General features: G+C 41.7%; 1 protein-coding gene across 3 annotated transcripts in view; it reads right to left on the bottom strand.

Moving 5' to 3' along the window:
- Positions 1-27,199, bottom strand: part of pvrl2l (PVR cell adhesion molecule related 2 like) — a 438,280-nt gene that overhangs the window by 168,796 nt on the left and 242,285 nt on the right. Inside the window, exon 7 of one of the 3 annotated variants that reach the window (XM_049603245.1) lies at positions 6,600-10,853. The exons of the other annotated variants lie outside the window; for them this stretch is intronic. Within the exon in view, the coding sequence (XP_049459202.1) occupies positions 10,240-10,853 (614 nt within the window). The 3' untranslated portion in view covers positions 6,600-10,239. Of the gene's footprint in view, positions 1-6,599; positions 10,854-27,199 lie in introns of those variants that run through there. 3 annotated transcript variants of the gene reach the window in all.

Genomic DNA, 27,199 nt, shown 5'->3' with positions numbered 1-27,199 from the left:
GCTAAAATGGCACAAATCAGAGAGCTGGTGAGGAAAGGAATTAAATAATAGCAGACACCAATTTGAAATGAATGGCCATTCATTTGAACATGCATACCCGAAACCTGAAATAACCTGGACTGAAACAAAAAAAATCCATGACGAATTACATCCCTAAGTATAGCACAGAACACTGCAAGAGCAGTACAGTGGGAGAAGAAGAAGAAGGTATCCTGAGAGGAAGGAAAGCAGGACAGCACTGCCTCAAGTAAATTGGTTACAGAGCACAATGAGACCTCTTCTAACCAGAGCTGGGAGGAGGAAACTTCATCCACATCTGCTGGAGTCTCAGCTGGCCTGGCAGAGTCTAGGCTTTAACTGGATTAACAACAAAAGCCGAGCTCAATAACTAATAGGCCTCTTCTTCCTCCGCTCTGTTCCTTCTCTGTCTGTACTCCATTCCCCTCTATCCTTCTCTCTCTTCCTCTCTTTCTATCTCGCCGTCTTCCTCCTCTTTTAGAGTGAAGCAGAGAGATAATGCGGAACACTTTCATGCCTTCTGCTGAATTAAACATGGAGAGAACAGCTTGTACTGGGTGCTAAAGCCGGAGTAAAGAGAGAGGGAATATGAAAAAGAGGGATATATACAATTCCACCCTTGCAAAGAGGTCCCTGGAGTGCTGCTGAACACCTCTTTACAATTAAAAAGATCTGTCGCCGATAGACTGCACTGAGGAAAGCTAAACAGGACGGCCATTTTTTTACTAATTGGCCGGGTTGAAAAGGACTGTCAGTTGTCACTGGGTGGAGGCAGCCAATCGCTAAGTCGAGGGGTGGCACAGCGTTCAAAACTACTCCTCTGAGGCTTCCTTCCCACCTCCAGCTTTCATTGTCGGAGCTGTAAATCCCATCTTGCCAATCTCTTATTCCTTTCACACACTCTCTGTCATCTTTACGCTGCAGCCAACCATTTGGGTTCCACAAGTAACAAATCTGCCCATCTCTAACTCCAGGCTCGATGGTGAATAATTGACAGTGTTTCAAATGTTCTCGGTCTCAGGTGGTTTACAAAAAAAAAAAAAAAGAATCCGGTGATGTCTTCTCATCCTCTCCGCAGGGGCTGAGGTTTCAGTTTCTGTTCTGCCGCTAGTCTTTTTTAACTCTCGATTTCTCTGATCTGAGAAGAAAAAGTCTCCCTTTCTCTCCCTTCTCTCCCAGCCTATTTGGTATTCCCCAGATGGAGTACCAAGCTACCACCCTCATCCTCCATCCTCCATTCTCCCCTCCCTCCGTTCCACTCTCTTTCCCCCTGACAGAGCCAAGTGACCTGTTACAGCGTCCTCTGCTTAGCATGGGTGCCACACTCGCGGCAGCAAGGACTTTACAGGGCTTGCGTTCGGTACTGCAGCCTCCCAGAGCACACGCCATGTAAGGCGGGGCAGCAGACCAAAGATCAGAGAGGGATGCTTGTAACTAGCATGACCCCATTTTCGATTCACCGGACAGGCAGCATGGACAGTCTGTTCCCCTCTCTACAAAACAGGAAATTCAAGAAAGTCTTATTTAAGAATGATTGAATCTTGTGTCTTCCCTTCAAAGATGAATAATATTGTCGAGCACCATTTGAATTACGCCGATAGATTTGCTTCAAGGTTGGATTTCAGTCTTCTCGTTAAGTTCCTTGTCATAAAGAAACACATCTCTCTGATAGTCTCTTCTTAACTCCTCTCTCCTAAATTTAGCACATAAAAAGATCCAAGAAGCTTTGTGTAGTTCCTGCATGTATCAAGTCTTTACAAATTTTAAGGTCAGATATGTTCCATAGTGGCCTGGTTTTTACTTTATGAAGTCATTTTTGTAAACTCTATTCACAGATATCTGGTCTGACAGCACATTTCTCCAGATTACAGAATATTTAGACTTGTTTGAAGAAGTGGATGTTTTGGAATGAAGGGACAAAATTCTTTGAACTCATTTTTGCATCTGAAAGGCATATAAATGTGATATGCATGCATGTCTTATCTGGATGAGAGAAATTCCTGGTAGTGCAAGGCGGAAATGCTCGCACATTGCATCGTGGTTGGATCTCACAGAAATGCAAAATGCAATCTCTACAGCATGACCAAGCACATTGAAAAGCCATCAAACTCCACCTGCTCCTGCTTCCTTGATGCAAAAGCAACAAGTACCAAAAAGTCCACCAGTTTCACCAAACGTATTTGCATATTGACATCTGATCACAGTGCAGGTGGAATTTAGAAGATGTTTTACGGTACTTCAACCTCTCCAACTCGGCAAGGATGCCGATGTCCTCGCTCTACCCTCCTCCTCTGTTAAATGGTATCTCCCAGGCGCACTACGTCATCAAACTATGTGATGTTTGGTATTGCCCGGATTCAGGAAGCTCTTGACTTTTCAAAAATAACATTGTTTTTCTTTTATTTATTATGTATTTTGCACCAGAGCAGCCTAAACACACAAAGTCCAAAATCGCGATGAGTGGTGACAAGTCATGTAATGCCGTTTTTTTGACAGGAAAAGTTAAAGGATTACTCGCGATCTTATGTGGAGCTGTTAGCAGGGACCTAGCTGGTTTATAAAAGGTAAGAGTCTCACTCCTACCACAATTTTTGGCTGAGATACGCTGTCTAGAAAGTGGGATCATAACTTTCACGTTTCATGTGGCTTTATTCTGGTAATATTTTATGGTGTTTCTGTGTCAAAAACAACATCAGCTATCACAATCGTGCCTGATTTCAATGCTGTTAGAAGCTGGCTGAGTGTTGTTTGATCACTGACATTACTGTTTTGAAGCCGAGAGACCAGCTTATCTTTTGGAGCTCCGCCTGGGTCTTTTCATGGAAAAAACACTGTAGAATGCTCATACTTTGTGCTTTCTTCTTCAAATTTGAAACAAGTGTTCATTGACAGTGTGCCTACAGCCCCATACTGTCATTTACCTCCACCGATGAAGCCACAGTTATTCAACCTGAAAAATATTTTTTATTTTAGGCAGACCAAAATCTTCAACTTTTTACTGACTTCAAAGGCCCATTACTGTCTTTGTATCACCTAGAGTGATTCTGACACTTTCTCAAGAAACTTTAGGGAGTTGTCTTTCTGGCAAGACCTCATGCATGCATGTAGTCAGAGCAGTTCAGAAGCTACAATCATTTTAATTTGGGTATGTCATTTTAGGCGTTTTTGCTACAAAATGGGGGTGAAGTGTTACACGGTGGTTAACTTGTCTTGTTTTGGCGTCAAACATCCGCTGTTCATGGCACTATCCTGGCTGAAAATGCAGCAATGTCTTGGTAAAAACAACCACTTTTTGTGGCAGTATCCCCAATGGAAAAACAACAACAGGTCACTAAAAATCACCTACATTTGATGCCTAAAAGTCACTGGGAAAACAGTGACTGGTTGCTACATAACACCCACACTGGTTACCTGAAAAGCTGCTGGAAAAACAGCCATGGGTCACTAAAAAAGACCCATGCTTGATGCCCAAAAAGTTGCTGGAAAAACATTCGAGTTTGGTACATGAAAAGCAGCTGCAAAAACAGCAATGGGTCGCTAACACTCAATTGATCTTGTTGTTTGCTGGTCTCAAACAGTGGTCTGTATCTTGGTAGGCATCTCGCCTAGGTGCCTATGAGTCTATGTGTCTAGGTGTCATACACTACTTTACTTCAGAAAATGTTGATATGATACATATGGAAACATACAAATGTAATGTCTGTAGTTTGCAGAAACATGCAATGGCAACATTTTCCTCTTGTGACTGGGCTGACTGCACGGTGGGCAAAAGTGTTATGTAATGGGAATCTTCCAGGTGTGTGGAATTGTTTGAACTTGAGGGAGGTTGTTGGGACAAAGGGAGCATACTTCTCCTTGAGTTAGCAAAATGTGAAACATGTCCTGTAGCAGATCTGTTGAGGAGGCTAAATATCCCAGAGCAGGTGCACTACACTGCGCTGTGCTGTGAAATATGCTGAGGAGAGAAAGAGGTATGGGAATCTGGTATTTATAGACTGATCACACAGCCCGGCTTAATTAATTACCAGTTTTTCCACAGAGAATTGTTTCAGAAAGGTTTTTTTTTTATTGAAAATGGGTTGTGCAAAAACAAAAGTTATGACTGTTGATGAGTTTTCTCACTAAGGCTACATGCACGCTACAAGATTCTGGGACTAATTAGGCGCCAAAGTTGTGATCACACTCCACTGTTTAGAATTATGCCGCAGCAAGAAATCCCCTGGAGAAAAGATGTGCTGAGGCATACAATGGCCAAATAGAGGGTAAATGTGCTGGAGAGAGATGAAACTCTAAAAAGTCGGGGATTTTATTTTGGGGTGAAAATCATTAACATTTTAAACTCCAGTAGGGAAAGAGGATATTTTCCATTTGGGAAATGCAAGGAGTGTTTCAAACATAACATAAACTATCTTTAAATTGTGGGTTCAAATTGTAACCTGGAGACATTACATCATATATTTTTATCTAAATGATGAAACTCTAGCATAACGTGTTTCTTGTTTGTTCTGCAGAGTTTAAACGTCTGGATCTTGGAGCATGCATGCACCCAGCGGAGTTGAAAACACACTTCAATACTTTAATTTTAACTGTACTGCAGTGATACAATAAACAAGTCTTACTACACATGAGGCAACAGAAGTTACAGTATGGCTGTTTCTTTCTTACTTTTGAGATTAATCGGCAACCTGTCCAAACACACTGCAAAACATTATGGAATGTCTCCACTGAAATGTACTGTAACATAGCAGATATAACTGTCTCATTTACAGAGTAACAGATTGCACAGTGTATAATGTTCAACAACAACTTAACAACAAGGGACCTGCTTAGAACTTGGTGGGAGTAGAGCTGAAACCAACTTTTGCATTTTAAATTTGAAACATCTCAGCTTTCTTATGGCAAAGGGTCTGTTTTTAGATCTCAAACCCACAGAACAGTAGTTAGAATTCATTTTGAGTAATGGCATCTTAATCATTGTCACAATATTCTTATATCATAATGAGGCATGAGTAAATGAAATGAGACTAAGGTACTCTCATACAAGTATGAGATCATTTAGGGGTCAACAAGCCTGTTTACCCACTCTAAATGTGACCTTCCCAGTGTTGAAGATCATCACATTCATTAAAGATTCCCTTTTCAGATCCTTTCTCATAAATATTACTTGAACTAACATTATGTAAAAGTGTAAATACACTGTTGTATTTTAGTCACAGTACACTCGCCTGCAAAGTGACTCCAGCCACCGAAAATACTCGATCAAACACCTCATGTCTACAGTAAGTAAGTGTGGTTATGATGTGACATAGTGAGCTTGAAAAGCAGAGGGTGTGCTCAGTTTGGCTGCTGAAGCATGCAGCACCAGTCTAGTTTGCTCCTCTTTCATTTCTCTGTTACTGTGGCCTTGCTCACATCTCTTTTTTTCTAACTCTAACAGGCTCTTCATACATCTCGGAGGAGGTTTGCCTGTGATGATTTCTTTCCCAGAGCTTCTCTTTGTCTCCTAACAACCCACCCAACGTTAAAGAAAAGACAAGTGATATAATTCAACAGTTAATTGAGAAACTGCCCTTGTAAAAAACAAATAAACAAAAAAAAAACATGACGAGTAACAAAGCTGGGAGTCAATAAGGCAAATGTGTTCATCTCAGTTCTCAACTCGTGCTATCCATGCTCCACCGTTAATTCATTAGAAATCATTCAGTCTCCGAATCATCAAAATTCGAAATTGCAGTCTTCCAATGCAAAGGGTTCCCACACATTTTTACCAGAATAATTTCAAAACTTTTCCACAACTGTTTCATAATATTTTACCTAATTTCCATGACTTTATCTAAATACAAAGTGGGTATGCCTATATTGCAACATAGCCATACATGATTACACACACATTTTCCAAGCATTTGTGGTTAAGCAAACTGCCAGCATTTGCTGACATTCCCACAACCAACTAGCTGCATATGCCAAGAGATCAGACTGGCACGTACCAGTGCTTTTCAAAACTTCAAGGCCACGCCCCCCTTTTTTAACGATAAATAAACAACGGTCCCATGGTTGTGATGCAATTTAGCGTGTGTTTGTGTTATAATTTTGACAAATTTGTGTGCATTTTTTTCGTGTTAAAGGAAATGACCACTTTAGAACAAAAATACAGACAGTACTTACTGACCCTCATGCCGACGATAAGTCCAGTGTAGTTTTTTAACCCACAAAACTCGTTCCGGGTATCAGAGGATAACAGCTAGCCGGATTTTTCCATACACTTGAAGTGCATGGAACCCACGTCCAAAATCATTTTGAAAATGTAATAAAACTCCGCTAATGCATTTCAAAAAAGTCAGAACGGCTCGTCCGTCATAATCCAAATTTGCATGCCGCGGCTTAAGGGCACTTGGATTACGACGGACGAGTCATTCTGACGTTTTTGAAATGCATTAACGGAGTTTTATTACATTATCAAAATGTGGGTTCCATGCACTTCAAGTGTAGCTGTTATTCCGGCTAGCTGTTATCCTCCGATACTTCGAACGAGTTTTGTGGATAAAAAAACTACACTGGACTTCTTGTCGGCATGAGGGTGAGTAAGTACTGTCTGTATTTTCATTCTAAAGTGACCATTTCCTTTAAACTAACATTTGTTTATGGACATGTCTAATAAAAGTTTTGCAACCCTTCTTGAACCTGCACGTCCGCGATACCTTGGAATATTGATCACCTTCATGCAGGGTCTGAAATTAAGACCTGCCAAGCACCAAATGCAGGTAGATTCTCCATTTGGTGAGTAAATTTCAGAGGGCTATCCGCAACACTGGCAGTTAAGTGTTTGCACTAAAATAGTCACATCATGAAAAATTATGCCGACAGTCACTACTGGGTTTTGCTACTCCTAGACCGCTATTGTGCTGTCTGTGCCACACACAGAAACAAACACACCCACACAGTGCTGGGAAATGACCGTCTCAAGTGCCCCTAGTTTGCTGCACTGTGTACCGTATGTGACATAAGCTGATCTGCTCTCACTCTCTAAACTCTCACTTGCCACAACTGCTAGCTAATGCAGCACCCATACTTATGAGGGTATTGAAATAACACGAAGACCCCGTAGTTTAACCAAGGTGGCCAGGACTCCCTGGGAGAAAGGTCAAGATTAAATAAAAAAATAAAAAGTCTGTATTGCCTCCCTCACTGTCAATGGCAGGACCTTAGCTGCACTTTTTCCATTCTTACCTTTCACAATAAAAGCCCTAGATATATACTTAAAGTTGACATGACTTACAAGACATGCTTACCAGAGGTAACTTATGCACATGCTGAGGCTGTACCGATGATTTGTTCAATATGTTAAAATCATTTGGATTCAGATTTTGCTCTGGCCATTTTCTCTTGTATTTAACATTGTGACGCCCCTCTCACCGTCTTTGAGAATGATCCAGCCAGCCTCATCAGGCAGTTGGCTGACATGGGAGGGTCGTTGCCATGATTAAGCTCACATGGGCTTCCAGACTATAAAAGCTGCTTGTGTTCACTTAGTCGCTCCCTTTCTTCAGCTGACATCCACTGGGAATCATTGCTTTTGGTTTGTACCTTCAACACCTCCACAGCACACCTGACACACACCCTTGAATGGCTTTCATAACTGACTTAGCTGACCTACATACTTAGTTAATTTTGGTTTAATAAATTCTGCTTGTTTTAAGTAGATCTTTTGTGTGGACTCCCTTCTTGTCACATTCACTGACCCAGTTTGTGACATCATATATCTTATATCACAATGAAATGTACTGAAACAAATGTATGTGTGACGCAAAAGCAAATTTAATATTTTGGCTGGTAAAAACAAATATGTTTTCATCTACCAGCCCCCTTGGCTGATGAGTCTTAAAGTTAATTTCGGACACTCTCACTACATAATGGGCAAATATTTCATTTATAGATGTCCCGATCACGATAATAGTAATCATTAGGTAAGGTGTTGTCTGTGAATAACCAACCTGTTAATAGCCAACTGTTTGATCTACAGGCTAAGATTTAATTGAAGATGACAGTCTGATGCTGCCATAGTGTATGACTGTACTGCAACTGTCCATTAGCCATCAAACAGTAGCAACTGCCGCTAGCATCATTTGTTCATTTACCACACTGACAGTGACAGTGAGTATTCAATTTCTTATGTTCCTTAGATCTCAGTGGAACTTATTTAACTTGCTGCGCAACAGCTTTCCAGCATTTTCCTGTTTCTCTTCAGATGTGACAGCACAGTTCTTTCCTCCAAAAAGGGGGCGTGGCCTTAGTGATGATACGATGCTGATCTGATCTGTCTGTATCATGTGATACTGATAATGTTTCTACATAAAATAGACATGTTTTGAGACTTTTATGAACATATTTTAAACAATAGCCAAAACCATGAGAATTCCGAAACTTTTCTAAAGCAATCTGTTAATCATAAACCATGCCCAAACTTTTCCAGGAATGTCATGTCTGTGGGAACCCTGAATGCAGTTTTCAGTGAACTCTCTTGATGTTCAAGACAAACAATCCCACTTATTTTAAGAAAAGCTGCAGCGTCACCTTTAGATTTGCTGTGTACAAGAAACAAAGGTTTGGGAATTTAGGATTTCATTAAGCATGTTTCACTTTCTCTGTTGAAATGCGCCTTAGACCGTGTCTTTCTGTCCAATCAGAATACAGAACATGGAATAATCCAGTACATAGCCTAAGAACATTCTGCAGGACATGGAAAATGAATACATGAAATACAGCAGCCTCTGACAAAGCCTGTGAATATTTTGCCTCGTTGAATGCGACCCAGATAAGAATATAAATACGAGTTATCCCCTTCTCCCTGCACACAGCCATTGCGGCACTCGTCTAAGCCGCCCATTATGTAAATAAAGAAAGCAGAATGAGCGAGAGAGATGTAATGTGTGTGGGACAGAGCATCAGCAAAACACCCAAATGGTGCATGCGTTACAGAGGGAAATGAGATGGAGAGAGAAAAAGAAAGGCAGAGGAAAGGAAAATAAAGAAAGGGGAAATATAGGAAGTGAGAAGAGATTTAAAGGGAAAAAGGGGGAAAATAGAGCTGGAAACATAAAAAAAAAGCACATCTTTATTTTTTTTTTACCCATTAAATGAGTCATTACCGACCCAATGTGGTACTGTGTGAAACCCCCAAGGCTCCCGGTGCGTCTTTTCCTTAGCGAGATCAACACCATTACACAACAGTAACAACAACAACAACAACATCTACAACAAGAACAATAACAACAACTGTGCTATAGTGAGATGGCGCCCAATATATAGATGATGCACATCATTAACACCACAGCCAGCCACACATTAGCACGCACTGTTAAGTCTGTTATGTTACTCAGTTAAGTGGCCCCTCGCTCCAGCAGCACCCATCAGGAAACCAGTTGATGTCACAGGGTGGGGCTGGAACTCGAGTCACTGTAACCCCCCCCCCAAAAAAAAAAAAAAGTTGTCACTGCGATGAACAGAAACTCCATCATTGTTGCCACTGCGACAAGTTTTCAAGTTTAAAACAATTCGGGTGAAGTCTCAGACCTGTCCCAAGAGTCTGCAGCGACAGCGGCAACATCCACAGAAGCCGTTTGGACAGTTTTGTGCAGAGTTCAACATGTTGATGGTGATTTTTTTTTTATACACATATTTTGAAACAGCAAGGCGATTTCTGAATAGTGGTTATGGTGCTCCTGGTTTTGCAGATTTCTGCTAAGGTATAAAATACAATGTAGTCACTCAACACAATCACACACTAGCAAAGCTGAAGAAACAAGAACGTAGCAAGAAGCAGCGTCACATCAGAGTTGCTGTGGTTTTTGTTTGCAGTATTTTTTTGTTATATTCGGCTGGCACTGAATGAAATCTGCCTCCACGATTACACACAGTCACATATTCAGCCACAGTCCACTACACTGCCATCGAGTTTTCTTTCATCAGCTTCACAAAAACTTCATTCTGACTTTCTGTTTCCTTTTTTAATCATTTTTCTTTTAATCCTCTTTTTAGAAAATTACACAGTTGGTGTCAAGCAGAGAGGATGTAATTAATGGCATCTCTTTGATCAGGTTGAACGTGATGCAGGGAGGTGTTTAGCTGATGGAGGCGATGTCGAAGAAGGCTGGCTTGAACTCCCCTTTTCCGCATCTCCTTTCACTTTTTCAGCCCTCACCTTTCCTTTCCCCTCCTCCGCCCTCAGACATAAATGGCAGTTCGGGAAATGACGGAGCCGTCTCTCTGAGACTCCATGTCGTCGTCGAGGTACACGTCCATTTCTTCTTCGCCGCCATGGCCTCTGTGGACGTGATAAGCTGGAGGTAGCATGTTTCCACCTCCGAACCGGTCGTATTCTTCCTCCATGCTGTCATCCAGGTCGAACTTCCTCCTCTCGGCTTCATCTACATCGCCACTAAGGAGGATGTCGTGGGCGGACGGGGGGTTGCCGATTGAGGGGTGGTGGAGGTGATGGTGGTGGTAGTCGTTGGCCTTTTCCGTTAGAGTGCCTGTGGCGTCACAGCCCTCACGATACGTGTAGATGGGCCCGTTGTTGTTGGCGCCCGTCCCGTTCTTACTGCTGCTGTTGCTGGTCCCGCTGAAGAGCAGGCGGGCTTTGTTGCCATAGTCTCCTCCATTGCTGCCGCCGCTGCCAGTTGCTATGGAGTCCCCGCTGCTGGGGTAGCCACGTCTCTGCTGCCGGCGACTTCGGGTCAGGAGAACTGCAATGAGCGCCACAACCAATAGTAGGGCCAGGAGGGAGCCGATCACGGCACCCGCCACGACGCCGGCACTGGACGGATCCTCCAGGGCTTCTGCAGAGGGGATGGAGGGGTTGGAAGGAGGGATGGAAAATGGGTGGAGGAAAAGAAAAAAAGTGCAGCAATTGATGGCTGTTTCTTTAAGGAAATCTCGCTCAGTTTTGGAGGAGGTATTCACAGTTCTTCTTGTATTGTAAGTGTGCTGTAGTGATAGTAGTGGTGTCTTCCTCTACGTGTGTTACAATCCTCTTACAAGTGTGTAGTAATGTTCTTCTCAGTGTAATCCCTTGGTGAGGGTGCAGTCAGTCATTGCTGGGATCAGGCTGAATGGGACTCATTCACTCTCTCCCAGCGGCTTGTTGCGCTGCATTTCGCAGACATTTTGCTCTAAACACATGTCTGTCCAGCTGCTGGCACTTCAGTTTTTGTTGCCCCGCCCCCCTTTGCCAGCTGGGGAAAAGCCTTTATTACTGTAATGGTCCTTTGTTCTATACTTCATGTTGGTGTGAGCCAAGTTTGCCTCTCCACTCTTGTTTCAGTTGAAGATTGAAACAATAATGAGAAATGGGTCAGCAAAAAAGCAGTTTGTTTAGTGCCTCGTGCTGTCTTTGCCATGTGTTAGAGGTATCGGCCCGGCAAAGACACACAGACAGACAGACAGAGAGACAGACACACAGGACAGACAGGCAGAGGGGTTATTGGAAGAGGTTCAGCTGAAAAGAGCACACAGTCACGCCTGGAAAGTGCCACAATGCTCGACATCCCTCGAGCCCTCCCATTTTTACCCTCTGTTTCTTTCTCAGCCTCCTAATTATACCCACCCCTCATCCCCTTTCTTTCCCTCTCATCCTCCCATCCTTTGCGTCCACTGCTGCCTCCCCATGCTTCTCTTATCGGTCAGCTACTCAAACCACAGGGCAGTGATTGCCTGCTGTCAACCCAGGACCGAGTCCAGATCTCACTGATCAGCGGCGCGCAAAGGTAAAAGGTTCACACTGTGGAGCAAGACTCATGCCAGGACATTTATAAGAGGATTCTCTGCAGGAATATGAGAGAGAAAAGAGGCCTGGCTCTGATAGTGTAGGATTTGTACAAGTGGATTCACGCTGGGCTAAAAAGAGGAGAAAAGAAAGTGTCAAACCAGGCAAGGAGAAGCATCGAACCTATAGAGCAGAGCTGCGCCAGGCCAGCAAATTTTCTTTGCTTCTGTGAATTGCATGCTGATTTTTCTTTGGGGTGCAGCAAGGGCAGCAGAACGCAGAACAGCAGGGAAATTTGAACCCTTTCCTGTTTTATGCAAATAACAACGAGGTTCTGCCAGCACTCCTGGCAAACACAGCAATGAATGCCAATCAAACAATCCGAGCTTGGCTGAAATGAGCACTGTGTGGGGTTACGTGCCAGGGCAGCACCAGTGAGGGAATGACTTTTTTTTTTTTTTTCTCAATGAAATGGCGTAGAACATCAAATAATATTCCGTACAGTGCTGGTGACTATGAGTTATGTTAACAAAACCAGTGGGGGGATGTCACTATAAGTGTGCCTGGACTCAAAGCCTGTGATTCATACAAATTGTTCATTCTGAGGGTGAAGGAGAAAAAAGAGAAGGAGATGAAAGAGGAGAGGAACTGAGAGAGAGGACAGAAAAACTACGGAGAGGTTTCTGGTAGAGAGACAACAGTTAAGAAGAGAGGTCCCAGTTTGATTTCAAACACTGTCTTGCTCTGGTCTCACACGGGGGATGCAGGAGGGTTATGCCAGGGTGAGACAGACGGGTTGGGCGTACAAGGCGGCACTCTTGGGACAGGATATGATGTCTAAATTAGGGGACAGTGTCTGGTGATATCCAATTGAAGTGACAGAAGGCATTAAGGATGATGAATCCAACTTTGCCTGTCCTAGTTTTCTCTCTCTCTCTCTCTCCCTCTCCCTCTCTCTGCAAACTTAAAGACTGGCAAGGAAACACAACGTATGAGCCAAAATGTTATTTATATTTATTGTGCCATTTATATTTTAGTCATTAGTTGCATTTATCAAGAGCCTGAGTGAGAGGCAGCTGAAAAATGGCCTTTTGTGGTGGGTCTTTGGTGGCTGTCTTTCTTCTGTTAATCAAGTGCTTAAAAATCTATCATTCTGTATAGGCTTTAAAGAACAATACTCCTACATAGGCCCATTACAGCTGCCATGTTCTTTTTTCAATAAATCACGGGTCACATGCAGGAGCAGCCTGAGCCAAAGCTCTAACATCAAACGCTGTGGGATTATAACTGATAGCTAACCAGAAATGATCTCGTGTAAGGGAACTAGTTAGCTGCTGCCTATTCAGTGATCATGGCTAATATCAAACTACAGATTCAGAATTCAGAATAACATTAAGTCTTTGTCACATAATGGATATTCATCTTTCACATGGCTGATAACCACACTGCTAGCTGATTCTTTTGGAAACAAATTGTCAGACTGCAGCAACACAAAATTTGACTTTCATGCATCCTTAACCAAAAAGAAAAGAGTACCAAGGGTTGTGATTGGTTGAGGGAAAAATGGGATTGGCCTTTAGTGCCAGAGGCCACTGATTGGCCTTCAGTCAAAACTGAGAGTGAAAAAAAAGGCCATATAGAGATATAATGTTTCCTAGAAGCAGCAACCTCCAATGCTGAAAAATGAAGCCAAAAGTGCTTAAATGTGCATTTCCCCGAATGGCTGCTTGAGGCTGGCTCCAAAAGCAAGTCAGTCACTAAAATGCTCAACTTTACAGCAGAAATGTTTCCTGCCTGGTACAAAAAATAAAACATTTATGGTCTCTGTTGCTAATTTCAACATTCATGAGAACTGTACAGGGGATGCATTTTTATATAACTCACTGGTTTAAATTTTATTAAGCTTTATGCATAATTTAGGGCTGCAAGTTGTCACCTTAGCTAATTCAAGTCATTCAACGCTGGCTCCTCCCCAGCCCCACCCTCTCATCCAAATATAATCACGCAGAGTCACTTGGCTCAAAATATCCAGAATGGTGATGGCCAAAATACAAACTCAAGGCTTTAAAACAGGAGTCCACAAGCCAATGGGTAATATCATGATTGCTATGTCCATTATTTTGGGTTCCTCCAGCCAAAGAGAAGAACTATTGTTCTGAGAGCTGAGTTATACTAGAGAAGAAGTGGTTCATATGACATGTTGTCCAACCAAGTTGGAAATCAAAAGTGTTTATACATGATCCAAACAGCCACAATGGAAGATAGAATGAAAAGCTAACCATCATAGAAGATGGGAAAACCAATGTTGTTTAACTACAGGAATAATGGCATGCATTTTCACAAACTCTCTCTTAAAAGTTATTCATAGTGTTGCACCTGGTTGAAAAGTGACAAATTCTTGTGTGAAGAAAAGAAAAGAGAGCTAGGGGAGGAATTTAAAAACCCTGGCTGCTTTCTCACCTCAACACAGTTCACTGTGCGAAGTGCAGGTGCTACAGGATATAGCCCCCTCCAATCTGATGTTGGAAAGGTGTGGGGAGAGGGAGTCTCCAGAGCTATATAACCATCCTTTAAGCAGTCTGACAGAGTAAGCTGGCCCCTTTAAGGGAAACTGCTGATTTTCAACCAGCTCTGTGTCATCACAGTGTGAATGATGAATAGTGCTTGGTTTCCTCCCATGCCAACAGCGCCCAGGGCTCCCTGCCCTTTCACCAGCAAAAGTTGGCGGGTTTACGCGAAACACATCATCGATGATCACCTCCCACCATGTGATGACACAGAGCTGGTTGAAAATGGGCAGAGTTTCTCTTTCATTGGTCTGCATTTACAATGAGTCTGTTTGCTCAATCATTGAAAAAATAGGAATAGTTATATGCTAATTCCCTTCTGTGCAGACAGATGAGTTAAAAAAAAATGCATATACACATACCCCTCTGAAAAACCACAACTAGTTGCTTTTTGTACACAAATTAAAAAGACAAGATTCAACATGTCAGACAGTTCGTGTGAAGGTGTTAGTGGGCGTACTTTTGAACATTGGACAGAGCCAGACTGTCTGTGCTTCTTTTTTTTTTTATTGTTGCAAAACTAAGTTTATAACCTCCTGGCTCCATAGCTCCATACTTAATGTACAGACATGAGATTGATATTGATCTTCTAAACTTACTCTCTACTACTCCTGGCAATACAGTGAATAAACATATTTTCCAAAATGTCCAAATATAGGATATTTTTAAATCTAACATCAGGTTTAACTGACACAGATTTGATTTTTTGTTATTGTCCTCTACCAAATAGGCCTGGTGGGTAGAGTGTAGTAAACAGGGCTCCATGTAGATCAATCAGAGAATGTGACAGCACATGGCACCATGATGTTTAATGCCTTTAGAAAAGGCTAAAAATACATCTACGTACAGTAGAAAAACATCTTTTATCAGATACAAGATTCCTGCAGGCGTTCTCTGACATCACTTATTACAATCTAAAACACTAATGGATTGTGGATTTGCTCCGACAAAAATGTGCCAGATGCATGATCAACGTCAGTGTCAAATCCTTGTCAACCGCCCAATGAGACGCTTTGGTAAACACTGTTCTGTGAACATATTTGCTGGAAAAAAAAGTGAAAAAAAAAAAAAGTGAAAAAAAAAAAAGCAGAGAGACTATCGTTAGCAAGAAAATAGGCCATGCTTGTCATCCTTATTTCTCATCAACAGCAGCAGCCTGCCTGCATTAAGAAGCACGGTGATAAATGTCAAAGAGAGAGGCAGGGGAGCTTATATCAGTCTCTGTATTAGTGTCATGTACATGGAGGAGATTAGGAGAGAGAGAGAGGAAGAGAGGGAGAGAGGTGGGGGGAGAAGGAGAGCCATGAAAACTATCCATTTCTAGTCAGTTACATTCACTGCAGTAGGGATAATCTAAATGAGAAGATTTGGGATGTGAGGAAAGGTGGAAAGAGTTAGAAGGGTAGAGAGAGATAGACAAACACAGGGATAGTCTGAGCAGTATAAAAATAGTAAAATCTAAATAATCTTTTGTTCACCACCTCTCTCTTTCCTCTTTCCATGCATCGTCCTCAAAACTGAAAACAGAGAGCTGCTTCAACAGTCGTATAATAAGCCAAAGGCAGTGACTCTAAAAGCTCCACAGTGGGGATTCTCATTAAACGAAGCTTTTGGTCAAGGACAAGACATAAAAAAAATGTACCCATGAAAATACTCCAAACTTCAAAACACTTAAGTTGAAGACAAAATACCAAAGGACGAGACATCTCTCTTTCCCAAAGACCACCCACTTCGACAGAGGAGTTTCTGAATAAAATAAAATATGCCTTTATTCATTTTATTGTATGGGATGCCACTTAGACAAGCACCTGAGACATGTAAATGTTTTTTTTTATGTGTAGAGAACAGCAATTTCACACCGAGCTTCTAGATCCCCCATTGGGCTCATACAATTGCCTGAATAATTTGGCTATTATTACGTATTTCATGGAAAATATCAACAATATTACTTAAATGTTGATTTTAGTTGCTTATTGACCTGCAGAGCAGCATGCTTCTAGGGAATTCAAGCAACCCCTCCCACACAAAGTTTAACAGGTTCCCTTAAAAATGCAAGTAATTGCGATGCTAACGCAAAGGTCAGCAGGACTATTAGATGGAGTGTCTTCTAGGAGGACACTTGCAGGTTTATCACAGATGATGAACAATGATTAAAAAGTGTCTCCTGCATGAGTAGGATAACCTTTAACCTGAAATGATGGCTATACAGACCTTTTTAAAAATGGACCTGCTCCTGAGGCACATATAATGTAAATGTTTGAGTTCAACATGAGTGGGAAGAGCCAATGTTATGTAAGGTTACATACAAGCATAAAAAATGTACTGGTATGAATACAGTGCACTGAATGAAATTAAGCAATATGATAAGCTTGGGTGGGTGGTAATACACTACAAGTTTGACTAAAAAAGTAATGCACCAAAACGTGCTCATATCCTACATAATCATGAGGGAGTAAATTGTACATAATAATGTATTTGGAAAGGCTTTGATCACGTAACCAATGCACTGATGGGAGTAAAGAATAAAGAAAGAAGAGGTGCCATAAGGTGGCAGGTTGGGGTGGTGGAAAGGTCAAAGAAACACAGGACTTTCCCCATGAGACAGGTGTTCAGAACAGTGTGGACTTTGGGTAAACTTGGAGTCAATTTCAGTCATTTGAGGTACATCGTTACCATGTTCCTTTTCCTACCCCTTATCATAGTAATTTTAGTTTGCCTAAACCTAACCTCCGTAAATTTACGTTAGGACATAACTTTCATTAATGAAGCAGTAATTTAGTTGATATCATACAAACCGTTGCATTAAGATACATTGTACAAGTAATGAACATAAGTAAAAAAAGTACTTTTTTGTTCCTATTTTTAGACTGTACTTCTACTCTTTATTTGTGTATTTTTGAGCCAGTAATGTACTTTTTACTTTGCTCCATTGGTTATTGATACCTTCAAAACAACTATTCTGCTCTAAATGCCAGGGTTGAGTGGAGGGAGAGCGCACAAGGACCACCAATGAGATCTTGGCTTTTGAAAATCCTCTAGCCTTCAAGTTACTGTGAGTGAAAATGTTGATAGCCAGCTACCTTTAGCTATGTTATTTTTTTCATGTGTCACATTGATTTTTGATATTGTGATTAACTTAAATTCTGCTAGTGGTCTGTTGGGCTTTTAAATTCATTTATCATCATTAAAAGGGGTTAGGATTATTCATTTATGAAAGAAATATATCAACAAGTACTCTTTTTTATTATTTTGCACTGGTCTGCACAAAAAATATTAAATTGTAAAGTAATTTGTACTTTGAAAAAGTAATTGCACTTTTAATTGAGTATATATGTTAAGTACCCACTACCAACACATTCTCACTAAATGTAACGTTTCTGCTCATTAAATGCATATAGTCTTTTTAAAATTAACTTTGAGCATATGTGAAAAAAATATGAATGCCATGATCATGAAGACTGAGAAGACAGAGAATAACCTTCACTCAGAAAGACAGTAAATATTTTTGTTTCCATCTGGCAAACAAAGAAGTGCCCCATCACCATTACACTACCATCAGTGTTAAAAGACCTTTTCTATTTATGAGTGCAGGCTTCTCTATACTGCAAGTTTTGTCATCGCTATCTCTTTCCAAATTCAAACGAGTGCCATGGGCACAGATGGAGGATCTCAGTCTTTATGCAAATTAATGAAAAATGGTTGCCATTTGTTGTTCATTTGCTGCTTATCTGTGCTTTAAACACATTTGACCTTTGGTTTATCTTTGCCTTCAGAAGAACCAGGCATCTGAGTCAAACTCCATTCTGCTTCTTGGGTAGAAATAACCCACATTCGCTTAAAATTGTGTTTGTGTTGTGTTGTGTTTTCTTATATAAAACTACAGTAAAAAGACTGAAGTCATGATTTACCTTCCTCATGTCTAAGTAGTGTGTCTGGGAGGCAAAGGCTTATAATCCTAGCAGATGAAAGCGGAGGTGGATGAGGTGAGGCCAAGGCTAAATGTTATCACAGTGGGTTAATGGGACCCAGAGGCAACGCAGACTGGAAATCACAGATGTACAGTAGGAAGAGGATTTGAGGGTAAACTGACACAGCAAGCTGGAGCTAAAGATTTTACTGCTGACTTTGACAGGGTGCATTTTTAAGGATTGATTTTAAGAAACAACCTTGTGCTTTTTTCCTGTGCAGACGGGAGCAAATAAAGCATGATGAAGGAAACGCATGAGGTCCGACTGAAGGACACGCAGCAATAAAGGCGATAATGGTTTGCAATTTTCCAGTTGATGACAGTGCACTGGGAAGGTACTTCTGTAGCATCTAGCACAGGGTGCTACTTAGGCAGCATCTGACTGAGTCAGATTAGGATTCATTCATTAATGACAAAGCACACCGACTGTGCCATGTTCCAGGAACATGTAGTGTTCTTCTATATCACACTATGGCAAAGCACATCTAGGCCATTAAAGTTGTAATACAAACCCAAGTCAGTGGGTACTTTGAACCTCAAACAGGTGAACAGGGCTACATGTACATTTTCCTTTGATGTAATGGTGCAGTAATGACACAAAGTACTGTACTGCTACAGGTCTGGCATTACTAAAAATAATACAGTACTGATTGTTTTTCTCCTCCTCCCATTCACCTGCACATTATGTTGGATACACCCACACCTATATACATGTACATACTTGTACACACCTTGCATGCTCACACAACAAAAAAATACAAAACATAGTTCTACACACACAACAATTACAGTTCCCCGGCTCAGGGAGCTGCTTTAACTAACGTGTGCTAGCGTGTCCCAGCTACAGTTTGGAAGTGAGCCCTGCAGGGAGAGTCATTATGTCCCCAAGCTTTTAGCAAAAACATATGTCATGTTTGCTGTTCCCTTGATTCTGGTGTGACTGTGCCTTGAAAGTAATTGTCAGGCTAGCTGTTCCCAACATGGCATAGTGTGCAGTTTTTGCATGTAAGCTGGACCCCAGAGTTTCCTATCTACCACAAGCCCCTCAGCAGCAGATATTATTGTATGTTTAAAACTAGGGATGCACCGAAATGAAAATTTGTGGCCGAAGCCGAAGCCAAATAATATTAAATGCTTGGCCGAATACCGAGTACCAAATATCGAATATCGTTGTTTAGTTTTTCATTAGTTTTTGCAGACAAACCCCCTCCAGATTAGTGTTGTCACGGTACCAAAACTGGATCCCACTGTACGATACCAGTGAAAATATCACGGTTCTGAGTAGTATCACGATACCACAGTGAAAATGAGGCAGATGTGCCTTTTGTCATTTATAAGAAGATAAATCACTTTTCTATAATACATCAATGATATTTCAATGGAATAAATTACTTATTGACTTATTCATACTTCAAAAACAGCATCAATAAGTGATTAACATAGGGGGGATCAAAATAAAATAAATAAATAAAATAAGAATCAACCAGCCACCCTCCTCCCCTGACAAGTCCTTTCATAAGTAAAGAATAGTCCCTAAAGTGCGGTGAGGTTTGTGGGCCGTGAACGGCTCGTTTCTCCTCTGACACGTCACATACCTGTGTTCGGCTGGCTCGGCTGTTCAGGTACTTCTGGGCAGTCCACACGCCAAGAAGAGGATATTATTGGAGCCGACTTATCCGTCACCTGGTAAGCTGATGGCCGCCATATTTGACAGGATACATTACTGCCTGTGTCTGTGACCCCCGTTCAACCCACAATCAGTGGGATTCGCCTTTTGTTTCTGATGCTGGTTGAAATTGGTAGGCTGTTCGCACAGCGTGCTAAATGATTTAAGGCTATTTTGCTCGCTCAAAACTAGTTTTAGTCGCAAATGCGAGTGCGGTGATGGACAGATCGCCACACTGCCGACATTTTACTCCGCCCATCATGGCATGCTGTTTGATTGCGTTATCAAATCACGCTGCTACTATTCGGCCTTGCTTTTAACTTATTCCACCGAATACCGAATGTATGTTTTTGCAATATTCGGCCGAATATATTCGGTTACCAAATATTTGGTGCATCCCTATTTTAAACACTAACGCTGTCTCAGCCACTGTCAGTAAGCTTACAAGCTAGCAAGTTGACAAACACGATAAATAAAAGATGCTAACTACACTCAGGCTACCATTCTGATACATCTGCTAGTTGCTGATTTTGGCACAGAGCAAAGTTTTTATGTGACTCTGGGTCTGACTAAGGCTCAAATATGTATGGCTGTATCTCTGCTATGTTTCCCCTAACGCTACATTTCCTCTAGCTTCGGTGAGGATACTGGGGACACAGTGCTCCACTCAACTGGCCACTTATTGGGCTTCACACTGGTCGTGTACCCCATTGTGAAATTCAGCTGTTAAGATAAATGGGCTGCTAGTTGGGCGATCCATAAATCCCTGCGTTCCACTTCAAACAGGAAACAAAAAAGTGGCCCTCTCTTAAACGTCTTATTCAATCTAAACAATCCGACAAAATCTACTTCTGAAAACATTTTGAGGAGAGAAATATGCAATGCTACTGCTGAATCTTGTTTCATTTTCAAACTGCATCGCCAAGTTTAACAGCTAGGTCAGAGTTTTGTGAACCAGGTAGGCTACATTGCTGCTGGACCGACTCATTTCCATAAAAATGAATCTATTCTACTTTATGCAAATCCAGACCAGAAAATGCACCGCAATCCCTCCTCCTAACTCGCCGCAGCACTCCAACCATCTACTGCTCAAATATGTCTGCAGCTGTCCATTGGAAATGAATAGAAAGTGCTGAGACATGCAATGGAAATGCACCATAATGCTGGGAACACACAAGTGTGTGATGGTAACCTCATTGAACTGCTGTGCCTCGCACACGTGTGGGGTTCACATATTCTCACAAAAGGGAATATTTCTATTTTTTAGTGTCTGTACAGATATATACATTGAAACTGTACTGAACTCTTGTCTATATGGTCACCAAAAGACCATTTTCACTGTCTGTTTTTGTTGTGAAAAGTGTGCGTCACACAGAAAAAATCTTCAAGCCTCCTATTCTCCAGATGTTCTGCAGCTGAGCAACAGCTTAGCTGTGCCTGAACAGTGTTGGTCACGCGCGCAGTGTGGCTGCTCTCTCCTGTTAACGCTAGCTATTTTGATGTGCATTGCGCTTGTACCGGTCAACATAGCACAAGCGGCAATGCAGAAAGAGGAAAGCCAAACCCACTGCAAGCAGCAGTGATGCAGGGAAGGTCCAGAACTTCTCAGAAAGGGAGAAAGAGTAGATCTACTTTTGCCACCGTTTAGAGTTTTTTTTATAATTACGTGAGAAAACCATGTTAAACAAAATATTAGTATTAACACTTTTGAACATGGTTGGATGGGGACTTTAAGTAAGAGTACAATTCATAAACAAACCTTCTTTCATTTTAAAACTAATTGTGAGGACCAATACAGTTCAATGTTCTTGCAATGCAGACATCTGATGTCCAGTGCAAGAATTTACAGAGCAACAACAAGAACCTGTAACTTTAATTCACCGTTACAGTGATTTCACATTAATATAATAGCATAACCTGTTCTTGCAAACTAGACACAAGATGTACTCTCCGCTCTCTGTATATTGGTTTACAGTTTGGAATGATCCTTAACTGTTTAAATGGGAAATACATCACCTTAAAGAAGCAATGATGCTACATTTAATGGGGCTTTAAGTTAGCTTTTATGCCGCCGTTTGTGCACTAATTGTTGCACTATAATGAGAAACATTCAGTAGGCGCGTTTGCGTTATATCTCCTCTGTACACCCTCTGCACACACACACATCCAAACATCATCAGTCACTCTCACTTTACATGCAGACACTCTGAAGCAAACACACACAGCTACACGTTTACACACACACGCACACACACACACACACACACGCATACTGTATAAATGATTAATGCGCTAAATTTCTTTCCATTCACTAACACACACACACACACACACACACACACACACACACACACACATCTATTAGCCAGTACACACTAAAAGCCATGAGTGTCTATCTGCTGTGTCACATCTCTAACCTGGCCACAGTGACTGTACATCACACACACACACACACACACACACACACACACCAAGACCCACAGTCTATTCAATTAGCGCTGATTATCCCTGATCTTCACACACATATAATTTGCCCCACAACCAAAATCTTACACAGTCCCTCCTCCTGCATCCGACCACCGGTGTTTCCATGACGATTTCAATCATTTCCTCATGCAACCCCTTGATGCCGCAGTGAGGGAGGAAATTTCCTGCCTAAATCATCTTCAATTCCGTCTCTTCATCACGGATTCTAGCTGGTGCTTTTCATCTCCGGCTCTCTCTCCCCGCTTTTCATCAGCGAGGAAATAATCAGAGGGTGGTATAAAAAAAAAAAAGAAAAGAGAAAGAACTAAACTGTAAACCACACAAAAAGAGACAGAGAAAGGGGGGGAGAGAGGAAAAAGTCAGAATGACTTTTTTAAGCATCTTGTTTTTGGCATTTTTCTTGGCCCATTTAGCCTCGCTGTGCTTTCTCCTCTGGGACTCTCAGGATTTTAAATGGATGCTTTCTGACACAGAGCAAGCAGATGGGATGAAAACTAAAGAGCACAGACAGACGGGAAAGAGACAGAGAGAGAGGGAGAAAGGGAGGGAGGGGATGAGGGTGGATGTGGTGGGTGTGGGTAAAGGAATGGATGGATAGATGATGGATAGATGGATGGATGGAAGTGGAGATAAATGAGAGGATTCATCTCTTTCAAGCTCATTACCCCTTTTCACCTTGAAAGCTCATCTGCGTTGCTTTTATTTTTTCTTTTCTACAGAAAACACACATTCAAACTTACCAAAGGCACCCGCGGGAGTTGCATCTACATGCATGAGAACACACACATCGACAGGATCCAGAAATGCACACACACTCTGTCTAATTAGTTTTTCCCATTCCGTGGCACCCTGCAGGGGTTATGAACTTCAGGAGGTTTCCCAAGTGCCTCCCGACCTTCCTCTTCGAGCTCTGTGCTCATTTAGCATCCAGCTGCTGCACACACACAGCCGCTCATACAAACACTCAATAAATGACTCACTAACAGAAACACACACACACACACACACACACACACACTCCACAGACAAGTTCCCCCACTCCTGGCTCCATTCACCTTAAAAACTACCCTCAGCCTAAAGTGCACAAAAATTACAGCCTGTACACACACATTTGTGCGAGTCTGTGCTCATGTATGCACACAAAGCACACCAGAGAGTATGAGCATACAAAAGCGCCTTAACTCACATTTGACAAGCTTTTGACAGGTAATTTATGTACAAACACACAAGTAGTGCACTGACCGACATCTCTTTTTCTTTCAAACACACACACACACACACACACACACACACACACGCACGCACGCACCACACTCTGTTCAAATCCCACCCTGACATAACACCACAGGAATGTAAGGCCTCGGAGGGAATAAACTCCAGCACCAGGAGTTTTACTGAGCACAGATTAACTATACATGTACAACTGCAGTTGTAAAATGCAGCCATTAAAACACACTGCAAAGCAAATGGAAGCGACGGGACTGGGTATTGATTTTGTGTACATGTACATCCACTTACACCAGTCAGATGAATTCAGAGCCTGATATTAACCGCCTGTGGTGTGTGCTACAGTCTACAAAGTATAAGCAGTAACAGTTTTACCTTTGGCTATGCAGCAATGGGGGCTAAAAAGACTAATTTTTAACTATGACTACGGGGCGAGTGAACGTGCTGCAAAGTGAAGAATCCTGAACTATATCTGAAGTATTTCATTCAGTCTCAGACAGAGTCAAGGTCAGTTCAGGCTCGCCCCAATTCACACTGAGGTATTCAATTGAAGTCATTTGCCCCTTCAAGCTGCAGTTGGTAACTCTCATGAAAAATAACTTTCATATTTACATCCAGACAGTAGTACATGAGACAGATGATCTGTGAAGAAGTAGTGCTCGCAGTGCTCCTAAAGGGGCTTACATACTGCCCTGCGGTAATTCGTCACCTCTAGTCAGTTTAATGAGGGGAAGACAGCAGAGGAGTGGGGGTATGAAGCAGTTGCCGTCCACATGCACACACACACAAAATTTCGCCATGTTCATTATGCTGAATTTTTGGCGGGTGTGCCTCCATGGCCGATCGATTAGTAGGCTTCATGGGTGCACAGAGAAGACAAGATGGAGGAGCTGATGATAACATTGGTGTCTGAATACCCAGAGTTTTGGACAACCAGAAGAAAAACTGGGCCTGGGATAATGTGTCCACCAAATTTCAGATACATTGCCCAAATATGTAGAAATCTGTGGTAATTCCAGTGACTGCTGTTGTCTTGCTACAGTATGCAGCTACAAGCTAGCTTGCACCTCAAATGTTCAATAACAGCCCTGCACCGTAGTGCCAGCAGCCGGCTTTATAAACACTTTACTCTCAAGGGAACACTCTTGCAGGTAGGCAGCTTAATAGCATCCACCAAAATAAGACAACCAATCAGAGCTGAGGAGTCTCAAACGCAGCTGTCAATCATGTTACTGCTTGTCAACTGTGGTCACACTGTCAAACTGGACAGCTCAGATCAAATATGAATCCAGATTCTGTTACTGCATGGCCTGTTTCTCACCTCAGATGTTTTCAGAACATATTTTAGTGTACTGTTCTGCTGTGAAATGAGAATGTCTCCTTCAGCCAGTGGGTAGTGCTTCCTCACAAAAATTCTTGTTCTCATCTGTCACATGTAATAATATCTTTAAGTTACTAACTACAGCTTTAAGGGGCAAATGCCTTCAAATATGTTTATTCATAATGACAGTTGCATTAGAGATTTGGCTCTGCATAGCTGTTTTTGATGACCAGGCCATTAGAAGCACCATGAGGAAGCAGATTCGCTGTCTCGTGTACTTTCGTGCGGATAATACATAGTAATACATAGTAATACAAGGTCACACTTATATAAAAAGGCATTTTTTGTGTTTATTATTTTCTTGCTTGAAGTAAAACTCCATGTAGATGCTTGTGTTGAAAGACCTTTCAAGACCTTTTGAGTTATCATGAAGTTTTCACTTGGGGATCACCAGGAAATGCCTTTATCTTTAATTAAATTCCTCTGTTACAGATGCATAGTCTTCATGTGTCAACAGTGCCCTCCTTTAGCCCACGCACATATCCCAAGGTGTAATGGAAATGTCTTCCCAGCCAGCAGATCTTAAGATTTTTCTACCCTCTCCTGCATGATTATACAGGGCTGTGTGACATCCCCGAGCAGTGGATAATTAGGTACGCCTTGGAAATGTTTGTCCCGTGTAAGATCAGTGCTGTGACCTTCAAACAGGTTGAGAGCCTCCGGATCACAGGATGTCTTGTAACGCTGTCATGCTGGCCGTTGCTGTCTGCGAGGCACAATTCCACAATTAGCCTTTAAATCTTATTACAGGTAGAAGACTGCAGTCAAGTGGTGCACGCATTTTGTAAGTCTGATTTAATCAAACCCAGATTGCTACTTGCAAAATGAGCACTTACTACCCACTGGGCCAGCAGGGTGGCCTATGATTACAGAAACAAACCCCGTAATATAAAAGATAAGAGGTTTGATTCCAGATCTCCGCCTAAGGATACGATCACACCTCATTTTTTACCCCCTTTTTTTTTTTAGTACAAGCCAAGTTTATTTTCTCAGTGCCTTGTGACAAATGAACCACAGTCGCAGGACTCTCAACTAGCTTGTTTACTGGACAGTGTTGGGGAGCTGACAAGCTGCCAGGTTGGAGAATTACTGGAAAAGATTGCAGTTCCAGTAACGTTTGTGTTTCTTTGCCATAATTCCCCTTCTCTGCAAGGACATATGAAGAAAGAGCTGACTATCGGCCCAGGCTGCAGTTTCCCAAGGGTTCAATTTGTTAATGCTCAGCTTTCCAGAGATGAGAAACTGCTCTGTGTCAGGTATCAACATCAGTGTAGACACAGAAGTGTAGAAGTTCTGGGTGCAGTCCTGCAGTTGGAACACACTATGTTCTCTTAACCCTTTAAAAACAGACATCCCACAGATGGCTATGGGAGATCGTTGTTTGCATGATTCCGTTTAAACAGATCTAAAATAACAACCATAATAAGAAGAGCATTCATTCTTTTTGCGGCAGAAAAACCAAACCTAGCCTTTGTGCTAAGAATGCAAAATGAACAATTTACAGACCAATGGTCTCCATGGCAAAAAGTGATGGGGAGGCATGAAGCTTCGCAGGCTTTAGAAAACGTTAAGGTTTCAACAACCGATATTTTAAGTAACTTTTTGGAGATGTGATGGGGAATTGTGACCTCCAAGGTTAAGGTAATGGTGTTTATATTGTTTCTGGTGTGTATGTTTCTCATTTGTTAGGAACTGTGCTTGTTTGTTTTGTTGCTGTTGTTTTGTATTTATTTGTTTGTTTGTTTGGTCCTTTCCATTTTTACTGGGCAACCAATGGTTTTACGAGCACATTGTTTCTAGATGGTTCTGTTCCATGGAAAGCAGCAATGATTTGATGAGGGGGCGGAGGGCAGTGGATGAAGATGGGTATGAGTAGGGTTGTGCCTTTGAATATAGGTGTGGGTGAAAGTAGAGTTGAAGCTGGCATGTAATGGGGATGAGAGGGACAGGAAGAAGTAGGAGATCTTTACAGACTACAAGTTTTGGATTCTCATTCAGTAGAATTGAAAAAGAAAAATGTTATAATAATTGAATTGATGTTTGTTTAATTTTGCCTGATTAAAATAAAGTATAAAAAACTAAATAAAGTACAAAGTTTAAGCAACTTATGGAGTGTTACGTTTAG

The sequence above is a fragment of the Epinephelus fuscoguttatus genome, linkage group LG17 (assembly GCF_011397635.1).
Source record: "Epinephelus fuscoguttatus linkage group LG17, E.fuscoguttatus.final_Chr_v1".
In the NCBI taxonomy this organism is placed as follows: domain Eukaryota; kingdom Metazoa; phylum Chordata; class Actinopteri; order Perciformes; family Serranidae; genus Epinephelus; species Epinephelus fuscoguttatus.
The sequence above is the reverse complement of the archived record's forward strand: the minus strand, read 5'-3'. Positions and strand labels throughout refer to the sequence as shown.